General features: G+C 39.4%; 2 protein-coding genes across 2 annotated transcripts in view; both read left to right on the top strand.

Annotated features, from left to right (window-relative positions):
- Positions 1–9,192, top strand: part of pla2g4f (phospholipase A2 group IVF) — a 29,161-nt gene extending 19,969 nt beyond the window's left edge. The window contains exons 14-20 of the mRNA XM_008104258.3: positions 2,326–2,440; positions 3,167–3,304; positions 4,906–5,013; positions 5,150–5,344; positions 5,824–5,990; positions 6,539–6,725; positions 7,094–9,192. Of these exons, the coding sequence (XP_008102465.2) occupies positions 2,326–2,440; positions 3,167–3,304; positions 4,906–5,013; positions 5,150–5,344; positions 5,824–5,990; positions 6,539–6,725; positions 7,094–7,338 (1,155 nt within the window). The 3' untranslated portion in view covers positions 7,339–9,192. The remainder of the gene's footprint in view (positions 1–2,325; positions 2,441–3,166; positions 3,305–4,905; positions 5,014–5,149; positions 5,345–5,823; positions 5,991–6,538; positions 6,726–7,093) is intronic.
- An 888-nt stretch (positions 9,193–10,080) lies between these two features.
- LOC107982241 (cytosolic phospholipase A2 zeta) overlaps positions 10,081–13,575 on the top strand; it is a 31,306-nt gene continuing 27,811 nt past the window's right edge. The window contains exons 1-2 of the mRNA XM_062968139.1: positions 10,081–10,131; positions 13,194–13,327. Of these exons, the coding sequence (XP_062824209.1) occupies positions 13,226–13,327 (102 nt within the window). The 5' untranslated portion in view covers positions 10,081–10,131; positions 13,194–13,225. The remainder of the gene's footprint in view (positions 10,132–13,193; positions 13,328–13,575) is intronic.

Consider the following 13,575-nt stretch of genomic DNA (forward strand, 5'->3'; position numbering starts at 1 on the left):
AAAGACTAATCTGGGGCTATAGTGTGTAAGATAACATAACTGATTGGAAATGATATTAATGCTTGGTAAAGTTGAAGAGTCTTCTACAGCTGGACAGGCTCAATAAAGGAAGCCACAAGCTTGAGCGAGGCTGTTAATAAAGGCAATCTTGGTGGTCTCTCACTGATATGGTGACCATAAATTGATAGTAACAATAAACACAATGTGTTAGAAGTTAGATACCTTGGAATGTAGAGATTATGTCTGAGAATTCCCGAATGAGTAATTCTGATATGTTCGGTTTGCATATTTTTAAACAAGTATACAGGCAGTTCCAGGGTAACAAACATCTGAACTCACAAACACTCATAGTCAAGAACAGGGGTGAGATGACAGAAAGTGAGGGAATTCTACCTCCGGAATGGAAATTCACTCCTTGAAGAGTTATAATGGGGAAAAGGTGCCTCCATTGAAGCTTTCTCACCAACCTTTCTTTCCAAATTTTTCAAAATCCAATTTTCACAGGGACAGAGTGAGATGAAATCTTCTGAACAGGAGCACGTACAGCAAAATAAAAACCACATGGGTGTTAACCTTTCCTTATGCTATCCAGAGCTAGAAAATATATAGTTTTGACTAGAGTTAAAAAATATACCTGTTCCGACTTACATACAAATTCCACTTATCAACAAACCTACTTACAAATTAAACTTAAGAACAAACCTACAGAACCTATCTTGTTTGTAACTTGGGGATTGTTTGTACTACTTAATAATAATAATAATAATAATAATAATAATAATAATAATAATAATAATAATAATAAAACTTTATTTATACCCCGCCACCATCTCCCCAATGGGGACTCGGGGCGGCTAACATGGGGCCATGCCCAGAGCAATACAACATAATAAAATATAAAAACAACATATCATAGCACCATTTAAAATACAATAAATAATAATAAACAGAACATCAAGAAATCAAAAAACAATAAAGCAAGGGCAGGCTGCGTGAACACAGAGATAAAACCCGGAGTGAGAGGGACCGAGGAGTACTCCACTATGGGCAGGGACATTTGGAAGGGGTAATCTAGAGGATAGATGTTCAGAGGGGAGTAATACGGAGATATATAACAGAAATTACTCACCGAAAGCACAGCGGAAGAGCCATGTTTTCAATTCTTTCCTAAAAGCTAACAGAGTGGGAGCTTGCCTAATTTCAGTAGGTAGTGAGTCCCACAGTCGGGGGGCCACAGCAGAGAAGGCCCTCTCCCTTGTACTTACAAGGCGAGCCTGGGATATAGGCAATGGTGATAACAGGGCCTCCCCGGATGATCGCAAAGAACGGGCAGGTTTATGGAAGGAGATACGGTCACGGAGGTAGGTGGGTCCCAAACCGTTCAGGGCTTTATAGATGATGGTCTGCACCTTGAATTGGGACCGGAAGATGAACGGCAGCCAGTGGAGCTCCTTAAACAAGGGAGTGGATCTCTCCCTGTAATTTGCCCCTGTTATTAATCTGGCAGCCGAGCGTTGGACCAATTGTAATTTCCGGGCCGTCTTCAAGGGAAGCCCCACGTAGAGTGCATTACAGTAGTCCAGTCTAGAGGTAACTAAGGCATGGACCACCGTGGTCAAGTCAGACTTCACGAGGTATGGTCGCAGTTGGCGCACAAGTTTGAGTTGTGCAAAGGCCCTCCCGGCCACCGCCGACACCTGTGCTTCAAGCGTCAGCGCTGAATCCAGGAGGATCCCCAAACTGCGGACCTGTGGTTTCAGGGGGAGTGCAACCCCGTCCAGCACAGGTTGCCACCCAATACCCCGATCTGCCGCACGACTGACCAGGAGGGCCTCTGTCTTGTCGGGATTGATTCTCAGCTTGTTCCTCCTCATCCAGTCTGCCACAGCGGCCAGGCACTGGTTCAGCATCCGAGGGGCTTCCTTGGAATCAGATGGGAACGAGTAATGGATTTGTGTGTCATCTGCGTAGAGATGGCAACGCCCTCCAAAACTCCGGATGACCTCTCCCAGCGGTTTCATGTAGATGTTAAATAGCATGGGGGATAAGATAGACCCCTGCGGAACCCCACAGGTCAATGGCCAGGGGTCCGAGCAGGTGTCCCCCAGCTTCACCATCTGGGAACGGCCCTCCAGGAAGGACTGGAGCCACTGCAAAACTGTGCCACCGAGCCCCATCCCAGAGAGCCTCCCCAGAAGGATACTTAAGATACTATTTTAGAAGACTTTTGGACTAATCTTAGGAAGTGTATCTGTGTATGTGGCTGCTTGCATCCAGAATCTACACTTAGATAATTTATTCATGTATATTCTTTCTTCTATTCAGGACCATCAGTCAAAACTATCTGACCAACAGGAAACTGTGAAACAGGCACAAAATCCTTACCCCATCTATGCCGCTGTTAATGTGATGCCCAATATTAGCGGTGATGAATTTGCAGGTACAACAAGGCAGGTTTATTTGTCTCTTATAAAAATCTGTAAGTAATTGCATTATTTTACAAGTAACTAGCTTGAGCCGTGGTGGCACTTAAACTTTCACAGCAAGAATTCTTATTTTGAGGGCTACAGCTCACAGAATCTTCTTGCCAGCATGGGTTTTAATCAAAACACACCTTTTCAAGGTTTTGAATCCCACATAGTGACATCAAAGACAGAAGTGAAGAGAGGGAAGGGAATAATAAAGACTAGGAAGAGAAACGATTACTTGCTGGCAGAAAGCATAGCAGTGGTGAAATTCATATAGCCCTTGTTGGACCACTTACTGCTGACTATTGGTTTCTGGGAGCTGGAGACAAACAGCATTTGGAGGGCTGAGTTTTTCTTACCTCATAGTATAGAATAAGGCTTTACCTGTAATTTAGTCCATATTATTTTACTGGTTTTATATTATGTAATGTAATGGCATAGTGTCTTTACAGTAATTAACATGTGAAGGAATATGCAGATAGCATCTAAGTCAATCTTTTCACTTGAATAAAAATATAGCAAGTTCTTGACTTAAAGCAAGGCATGAAAACTATGTGGCCTTCCAGATGTTGTTGATCTCCCAATCCCATCAGTTCTAGTCAGCATAACCAATGATGAGAGATGATGGGAGTCCCAGCCCAAGTTGCCCTCTCCTAACATAATGGTCTTCTGTATGGGGATGCTTTTTTCCTTCTTAGAATGGATTGAGTTCACTCCCTTTGAGGTTGGATTTCGCAAGTATGGTGCCTTTGTTCGGACAGAAGATTTTGATAGTGAGTTCTTTATGGGGCGACTGATGAAGAGGCATCCTGAGCCAAGGATCTGCTACCTTCAGGGTATGAATTTTAGAATTTGATGTGCAAAAAGGCAGAGTTGAATATCTTTGCATTTGAAGTACTGTTGATGCTGCTGCTGCTCTTCATAGCTTTGTTGATGTGATTTTGTTCCAAATTGGTAAAATGAATCTTTACAGTGTGAAAGTAAGAGTGAAAATAGAATCTATATCAGATTAGAATCTTATCTTGAAACTTCTTATGCAAAGTTGTTTTAGTGGCAAATATGTTACTATAAAGTGTTATAGGGATTGAGTGTTGAACACAGACACTGGGAGCGCAGGGTTTAAATCCCCATTCAACCATGAAAGCCCATTGGGTGACCTTGGATAAGTCTCACTCTATGAGTCTTTGAACCCCCTCAAACCCCCTCTGAACAAATTCTGCCAAGATTACTTCACCTTAGTGTTGCCGTAAGTCGGAAGTGACAGGGCCGCATGGCAATAATGTTACTGCAGATTTTATAAATGTATGTTTAAAAGGAATGCTTTCCTGTTAGTCAATGTATTGCTGTTTTTTTTTTACCAATACCTAAAAACTACCAGCTATGTTACTTAGTGTATGGTTATTGTTATATGCTATAAAGTTGATTCTGACTTCTGGCGAATAACTCTTAGGCAACTCTTAGGCATCATTCATAGGATGTTTCTCTTTGCCTTCCTTTTAGGCTGAGAGATTGTGATTTGCCCAAGTGTCACCCAATGGGCTTCCATAACTGAGAAACCCTGGTTTCTCAAAATCCTAGTTCAACACTCAAGCCACTGTACAACATTACCACTTGTATTTAGTATATTAGCTATTTTTCTGGTTGCCTGGGCATGGGCGAACTGCCCCCGCCGGATGATGGTGAACAAATAAACACACTCACAAAGTAACTGTTTTGGGTAAACTGGCCACAACATGTTATTGGTTACAGGAATGAAGGGTTGGCTGCCCTGCATGGGTCCCGGATCAACGATCGGACAGCCCATTGCTGCCCGATCCTAAACGAGCCAAGGCGCAACCGACACCCGACCCGGTAGTCGGTCTCCAGCGCTGCCTGGTGGTAGCTAAAATATCCCCCCCTAATGCCAATGAAAAGGGGGGGGGGTGGAGTATTTTTCCGAGATCCGAGACCCATGTCACACGCCAACAACAGTTGTGACTGAAACAATGAAAACATGCATGCAGGGTGGGCGGGATGGCAAGCTGCAACAGCCGAATGGCTGCTGGTCGGCCTCCCGGGGGCGGAGCCTGGGTAGGCCTCGCCCATGGAGGAGCACTGACCAATGGCAGCCCGGGTGTTCTGGGCTGCCATTGGCCAGCGGGGACTGGCGGCGGGAAACATTCCCGCCGCGCCGAGGGGGCTTCTGGGAACAAGAAGCCCCTACCCGCCACCATGATGGGGGGGGGGGGGGAAACGCCCCTCCCTGCAACAGGCATGGCCCGGTAAGTCGGGCCCTGCTTTTTTTTCCTATGTATGGAGATGCAGTTTCATGTTAGCCAATGAAAAGTAAATGTCTGGCTTGCACCCTTGAATCTATGTTTGTTTTTCATTTGTTTGGCAAGATGGGTTTGAAAAGCCTTCAAGCCTGGATTGAAATCCTTCCTTATTTATTCTCCAGGGATATGGGGCAGTGCCTTTGCTGCCAGTCTGGATGATGTCTTCTTGAAAGTGGTTGGATCAGGACTGACATTTTTAGAATCTCTGGGTGACGTTATCAAAGTTATTGGTAAGTATTATTATAAGAGGTTTCCAGATTTTAAACAGTAGTTATTTAATGAAAATGTCTGATTTCCAAAACCTATCATCTGGGTTAGATAAATAGGTTTTTATATGGGTACTTTTTGTTTGATTCATTATTTTAGATGACCGTCGCCGTTTCCATTTCCGGGACCCAATGAGACTGAAAACTCGTATGGTTATACCAGGTGGACCAGTGTTACAGTTTTTCCAGGATTTCTTCAAGTCTCGTTTTACTGCTGGGGAAACTTTTAATTTCATGCAAGGCTTGTATCTCCACAAGGATTACGTCAGCCTTAAAAACTTTGTGGCCTGGAAAGGTAATATCCTTTTGACAAAATATTTACTATACTGAATATCTTCAAACCAGAAGATAAAAACAAAGCTTAATGTGAAAATCAGCTTGTTAATTAAAGACCTGAACATATCCTCTGTAGTACAGTTATGTTTTAGATATGGGCCAGGAATGTTTTTTAAAGGACATTTTAACTGGGCATTTTATTCAGGAATATTTTAGGTTCCAATAAATGTCTCAACTGTTACCTTTGTTGTTATTGTGTGCCTTCATGTTGATTCCAACTTACGGTGACCCTAATGCAACCTGTCACGGGGTTTTCAGGGGCTGAGAGTGTGTGACTTGCCCAATGTCACCCAATGATTTTCCATTAGGGAAACAAATCCCTGTGTCCAGAATCATAGTGCAGTGCTCAAACACCTACACCATGCTGGCTGTTATTTTTATGACTTCTGAAAGAGCAGTATGAAAACATTTCATTATATTGTTTCCTCCTTTCTTCAGGCACCCACTTAGATGCTTTCCCTAATCGGTTGACTCCAATGGAAGACAGTCTATACCTAGTAGATGGAGGCTTTTCTATCAATTCTCCTTTTCCTTTGATGCTCCAACCAGAAAGAGATGTTGATGTTATCCTGTCATTCAATTACTCTTGGGAAGCACCATTTCAGGTGAGGCAAGGAAATGTGAAGATGCTTCATAGGTCACAGATTCACAGGCTCAGGCATTTTGAATAATGTGGAATGTGGAAGCTTGAGCAACACAAAACATAAAAACTCTCCCAATATTAGGCACTTATAATTCATTCTGGTCCTGATATAAGCAATTGGTAAATATTTCCAGTTAAACTCTGTTCGTGAAGTGCAAAACAGAGGTGTTTGTCTGTGAGAGAGAGAGAGAGAGGGAGAGGGAGAGGGAGAGAAAGAGAGTGTTTCTATTCTGGCTTGGTTTTAGCTAAAATATTGTCGGTTCTGTTCTATTAAGAAACAGAAAAAATAGGATTACTTCCTCATATTTTTCTTTTGTCTGAGTTCAGTTTTTTGTAGAGTAAATATTACGTTTGGAAGGAAAATTGAGAAAGGTAGATAGAATCCATAGGATGAATTCAAGTAAATATCCAAAACATCACTTTCCTCTGTGAACTTTTCTAGCAAAAAAAAAAAAAAAAAAGAGAAAATACAGGGGAAATCTTGATTGTTGTTTGGTCACTTTACTGCAGGTCCTAGAGTTGACTCAGAAATACTGTGAAGAACGTGACATTCCCTTTCCACGAATCAATGTGAGCAAAGAAGATGAAGAAAACCCTAAGGAATGCTATTTGTTTATGAATGCGGAGAATCCAAAGGTCCCCATTGTGCTTCACTTCCCCCTAATTAATGATACTTTCTGCAGATACAAAGCACCAGGTAAACATGTTAGGAAACATCTACATTTTAAAGTATCTTCTTGTTTTCCCCAGGTAGAATAATGGATTGGCTGAATATTTAGAAGTTAGATATTGGTACAGTCATTAGGCTGTTGTAGAAAATAGCCAAAGTTTTCTGTTTGGATGAGGAATTGAATGCAATATTATGGGAATATCAATTTGGAGGTTTATGGTAAAGATTGAATGTGCTCTTGCTTTGACATTTTTTATAAAACATGTGTATTGCACAAGAACCTTCCAAAATTCCTTGTCTGTTGTAAAGGTAGAGACTGCCTTAGGCAGTGTATTTCTGAATAAATCTGAAGGAAAATACTTACCCATTGTATCTTTCTCCTTCTTTGACTGTAGGTATAGAACGTGAATCAGAAGAAGAGAAACTGCTTGGTAATTTTGAAGTTGAGGCAAAAGACTCTCCTTATCGAACACTGAACTTCACCTATGAATCTCATGAATTTGATAGATTGATAAACTTGAGTTGCTATAATGTATTAAATAACAAGGATGCTCTTTTGGATGCACTACGTTTAGGTTTAAGCAGGCGAAAACTAAAAAAGAAGGACATGAGCGCTTTCATGAAAACAGGTCATAAATAGATCAGTGTTTTATGAATGGTTCAAGTAGGAGAACAAACCTGTAAAGGATCCTATTGATGTGAATCAGCACTGCACTACTAAATGCTCTTTAGGCTGTAATGAATACGTGCATTTATTTAGAAGGAAATTGGCTTATTCTTTCCCCTTTGACTGCTTCTCTGCAGTAAGCAGAGGACCCAGAGAAGAGGATATGCTAATAGACTTCTAGTACTACAGGTCCAGAATTTCTTTACATATTCACTGGGATTCACTGGGTGTTTATTAGGGATTTCATTTTATTTAGATACATCAGTTTTGGAAGGAGCATTTCTAAGAAGTTAAACTTGATGAGGTGGAAAACATTTTATTTTGAGCCTTGTATTCCAGAAATTGTTAGTTGAATGAACAAATTATCCTTGGAACTCTCTACCCTGGAGTGTGGTGGAGGCTCCTTCTTTGAAGGCTTTTAAACAGAGGCTGGATGGCCATCTGTCGAAGGGGCTTTGCAATTCTCCTGTTTCTTGGAAGGGGATAGATCTGAATGGCCCACAAGATCTCTTCCAACTCTATGATTCTATAATTGAGTATGATATTAAATACTTAAAGTCTCATGCTTTGAATAGTAGGAGTGTCTTCTGGCCACTAGTCCTTTTGCTCCCTATCTTCTTTTGTACTGGACTTTACCCTTTCCATTCTGTGCTTTATCAAATGTGAGGGGCCATGCTGAAAAATACACCTTTTTTCTTTGACAATCCCTGAAAAGGAGGTCAGTTGTCTAAGGGAAGATCTATAACAAAGACAATCTTTTTGAGCCATATTGGTAACTTATGAATGGTCTTTTGAAGAAACTCTGTTATGACTGCTGTTCTATAAGGGTTATCCAGAAAGTAAGGTTACAATATTTTTTTAAAATACAACGAATTAATATATTTTAATCAAACTTACACAGATTATAGCATAGGTATTACATTATTTTCTCACATAATCACCATTCAGTTAATACATTTTGTCATCCCTTGGAGGAGTTTTTTGATGCCTCTGTCTCCGCCTTTTTCAGCTAGTTCGTCACTTTGATTTTTACTTCGTTGTTGTCGGAAAAGTGTTTTCCATTCAGGTGTTCCTTTAATTTAATGAACAGATTATAGTGACTGGGTGCTAGATCGGGGCTGTGAGAGGGGTGGCGTAAAACATCCCAACCAGATGAAGTCAAGCCTGGGTGGAATACACTTTTCCGACAACAACGAGGTAAAAATTGAACTGACGGATTGGCTGAAAAAGGCAGAGGGAGATTCTGTGACACAGGCATAAAAAAACTCATCCTAGGGATGACAAAATGTATTGAACTGAATGGTGATTATGTGGAAAAATAATGTAATCCCTATTCTATAATCTATGTAAGTTTTTATTAAAATATATTCATTCTTTGTATTAAACAAATCTTGTAATCTAACTTTTTGTATAATCCTCATATATACTCATTCACGATCTGAAAACAAAACAAAAAACTTGAATTTCTTTTAAAGTTGTTTTTATTGTTATTTTGTTAAACTGTCTTAATTATTGAGAATTCCAGCATGATGGCTGCGAGTGACTGTTTGTACTGGATTATGAGGTGCAATTACTATACCTTGAAACAGAATTTTGGAAGAGGAAATAATGATTATCTCCTGGGATTCAGATGATGTGGCAACACTGGTTCATGAGCAGGATGTTTTATTGTGAGCAATCAATGTGTTTATGAATGATCCAGACAGAAATCTTTCTTCCTTGAAATTAACAGGAAATGAAACATGGTTTTATAAAAAGAAATAATTGTTATGTTTTGTAAAGAGAAACACATGATTTGTATAAATAATAAAAACATGTTTTCTAGTATTTGTGCTGTCATTTTGAACATCTGGTGTAATGTATTTAAACTCTCGTGATACAGCTCTTTAAATGTAATCTGCCTATTATATGCAGCCTTTTACAAGACATTAAGAAATACCTTGATGTCTAATTTCAGATAGCCTGGCCTGAAGTATTATGTAAAATCTGGGTTAAAGATCTGGGACATTTTCGCCATTTTTAAAAATTAACTTCAGTTGACTTTATGTTTTAAATATGCTCCTCTTGATTCTAATATAATTCAGGATGGTCAACATGTGGTAAAAATGTCCCAAAATGTGATTTTGGGGACATTTAAAAAAATAAATTCAGTAAGGTGGCAATAGATCTTAACTTTGGTGACCTTTTCTTTATCACAAGGAACAGCACAATATTTCCAAAGTATTGCTGGTAAGCACAACATGTAGGAAGGTGTCACATTGTTATGACCTAATTTTAGCAACTACAAGCTTCAACTGAATGTCTTCTTCAGTGGAAGGTCACTGTGGCCAGTGATTTCACTGGGAAGGATGGATCTTGAAGCCAGTAAGCAGAACATGATGTTTTGGTGACTACAAAAAGACAAGTCCAGTTGCCTACAATTAATTCCATACCTGGCTAATCCAAAATTTCAGAGTGCCTTCCAGCTACATCAGGCATGGGCAAACTGTGGCCCTATGGGTGTTTTGGACTTCAAGTTGAAGTCCAAATCACCTAGAGGGCTGAGGTTTGCCCATGCCTGAGCTACATGTTTCACCAAGACTAATTTGTTTTATCAGGTTGACAGTTGACAGTTAGAATACTGAATTCTGAATACTGAATACTTTGACAGTTAGAATACTGAATTCAGTAGAAGTTCTAATAGAATTTAACTAAACCAATAAAAGATGTTCTAGATCATTCCTTTCACTACTAGTTTCTCTAAAGGCTGTCATTCTGCTCTATGGGGTAAGTCAAGGTTCGCAAAAATTTACTACAACCCATATTGTAACAATGTTGATGTATTTTATATTGTGACTACAGTGGATATTATCATAAAATGTTTCTAAATTATAGTAGTTATCCAAAGATGCTTTTGTGAGAGTTGAAAACACTTCTACTTGTACTAAATGAGTCTCCTGGTTTTAGCTGTTTGACTCCCTACTCATCATAAACCCAGACTTAAGTCTTCAAATTTGTTAACAGCTTTTGGGGGTAATGGGGCAGCTATTACTGATAGAAATAGTTATGAAAATTAGGAGCCTTACCATATTCCTTTTCATTTGTGTAAATATCTTTCAGTCCTGGAGAGTTTTAAACATTGGGTCTATTTGATATGCTTGTAAATTCGTGACCTAATCACTGGAGTAGAGTACAGGGCTCCTACTTAATTATAGCAAAATAACACTTTAGGAGACAATAATCTGAAATCATAAGAAGTATATATCACTAGTCAGTGTATAACTGTCTTCTATGTTTATACCTATTTTTCATCATATATTGTCATTCAAACATTTAGATTCCTGTTGTTAGAAAAATTGTTTGTGGTTTACAAAGGAGGTCAACCTATCTGGATATTCAAAATATGGATCTTTAACTAGTCGATTTTGTGGCCTTGGGACAAGATCTGTTTCACTTCATTTCATTGGATGTTAATTGGATTTTAGTTTTATCAAACAAATGTTATTCAGTATTTGTATCTTACTTCCTGTATTTCAATTTCTGGTAGACATATTACATGAAAAATGAAGGGCACCAGAAATTATGAAGTACAGATTTATCCAGAGTTTCAGATTGTTTTTATTTTCTTTTGTTTCATTGGTTTTATTGTTTGATGAGTGCGATTCACACTGTGCTTCAGTCTATTGCTTATATTAAATACTTATGACCCACCTTTCTGTTAGACTAACCAAAGCAGTTTATGATGGTTTGGGTTATTTTCCAGCACAAGGGCATCCCCTGAACAGAGCTCCACTCTGTAGAGGACAGAGAATAAAACTGTCACAATTCCTTGGTTCTTCTGCAAAAGGAGATGGCGCAGGCTGGTTAGCAGCCAGCTGCAACAAATCTCTCTGACCAAGAGGTCATGTGTTCGAGGCCCGCCCATGCCTGCGTCTGTCTCTGTTCTATGTTATGGCATTGAATGTTTGCCTTATATGTGCAATGTGATCCGCCCTGAGTCCCCTTCGGGGTGAGAAGCGCGGAATATAAATACTTTAAACAAATAAATAAATCTCTGCAGCAGACTTTCAGTGTGGAAGTGGAAAGTATTTAGCAGAAGTAATTTTTCTCCATTTTAGTCATTGGCATCTTTTTGGTAGACCAAACACATTTTGTGACTGGAAAGAGCCCACTCATTTCTGAAAAACAAAATCTGGATCTAAAACAAAAATATGGTACACTTGTTGACTAAATAAAGTCAAAAGTTATTTATTATCATTTCATGCAGAAGCATTTAGGGTAGTTTGTATGTGTGAGGCAAGACTTGCTCTTTAATGTTCCCTTGAAAATATGTGCTTCTTTGTAAATTTAATGTATACATAATGTAAGTACCATAGCATCTCATGCCAGACAGGAAACCTGTGACTGAGGATAACTCCATCCAGTCTCCCACCCATAGCTAATTTTGGCAGCAAAATGATGAGTGGAATGTTTTTAGGTGGATCATACCTGTTCTCTGTAGAAGTAGAAAGTGTCTAAATCAGGGGTGATGTAATAGCAGGACATAATAGAATTCACAAAATCCTTTTTATGTACTCTTTCATATATAGTTTTAAGACAACTGAATAGGAGTGGCAGAATGGATATTGCACTACTTACATGCTAAAGCCGGCCATTGCTGTTTACACATGGAAGCGAATATCATACAGAACAACAAACACAAATTTCTCTTATAACTGAAAATTGTCTCCCTTACATGAAGAACACCCTGATGTTTCCTTATACAGAGGGTAGCATTTGACCATCAATCTCATCATACACTGATTAACCACGGTCACTCACGGAGCCAGCTGGCTCTCATCGAAAGACGTACCAACTCTGTGGGTGCAAGATGTGGAACTGGCAGGCTGCCGCCCCCTGGCAACATGGAAGTCTTCCCATGTTGCCTAACCTATGGGGGAAGCCTCGTGCACCATTCTTCCCCTCATATGATTGCCCTCCCGGTGAAGCAGGCATTGAAGGCAATGCGAGGTGTGCTGAAGCGAACTGCCATCTCTTGCAGTTGGCTGTCTGATGAGGTGGTAGGTAGGATGTTAAATCTGTTGGTTTCACTTTCCCACTTGAATTGCTTAAATGTCAAGTTCTTTCTGCCCCAAATATGAAGTCAAACTAACTCACTCACAAATCTCCCTCACCTATATCATCCATATTCAGTAAGTACATTTTTTGTTTGATGGAGTGGACCACAATCTAATCATGTCATGTAGCCGTTAAAGATGCAGCACTTGCCAAGTGACCCCAGTTCAGCTTTTCAAAGCATCCTTCAAAGAGATTAGCATTCAAAACTCCAAGGTTGGAAAAACAAATTAAGGTTTTTCCCATGGCTTTCCTTCATAATACATAGATTCCTTCCACCATGAATATGTAGAAATTTGTAGATTTTGGAAAATGCAGACAAAATTATTACAGAATGGTAGAGCAATTAATATTTCCTAGTTGAAATCACTTCTAATTAATGGTGGGTGTTGGCTCCCATCTAGAGAATGGTTAGTAAATCCATTCCAGTTTTTGGGTGGCTACAAAAGAGCTATCTGATGTGCTGTATACATCCTAGAGAGAACATTCAGTACCACAGATAACGCCTATAATGTATTAATTAAAATCTGAAGTCTCTCACTGACATGGGAGTTACCAGACATCTTTGCTATTGTTTCATTAACTGTCTATAGAACAGAAGCAAACAGCTCATGGTAGCTATCATGTCGAAACTAAACAGTGAGCTCTTAAAGAGGTAAGATTAATCCATTGGTATCGGGAGAACAATGAAATATCTATTAATTATCTATAGCTTCCTTGCTTTGTCCTTAAAGCAGGCCCGGTATGTTCCTCAACCTGGATTCCCATGTTGCGTTCTGTGATGCTTGGCCGACTGTTAACTCGAATGTTGCCGCTATTGGCTGCTGATGTTATACAGAAAAAGGATTCTGAATTCTTCGGCTGGCATGTAAATACAATTTGTGTGAATATTTTAGTAAATACTCTTGGAAATTTTAGAACAAAATTTTTAGTTACAATAAATGCATGAAGTAGATTGAACTGATGTTACTGACAAATGTCCCAATCCAGTCTTAGTGAAACAATTTACAATTATATTTATTTCAATTTAATAAACATGCATCTATTGAGATATAAGCTGCATTGAAATCAGTAGAACTTACTTCCATATGAGACCACACAGGCTTGTGCTGGTGG

Source organism: Anolis carolinensis, chromosome 1, assembly GCF_035594765.1.
Source record: "Anolis carolinensis isolate JA03-04 chromosome 1, rAnoCar3.1.pri, whole genome shotgun sequence".
In the NCBI taxonomy this organism is placed as follows: Eukaryota; Metazoa; Chordata; class Lepidosauria; order Squamata; family Dactyloidae; genus Anolis; species Anolis carolinensis.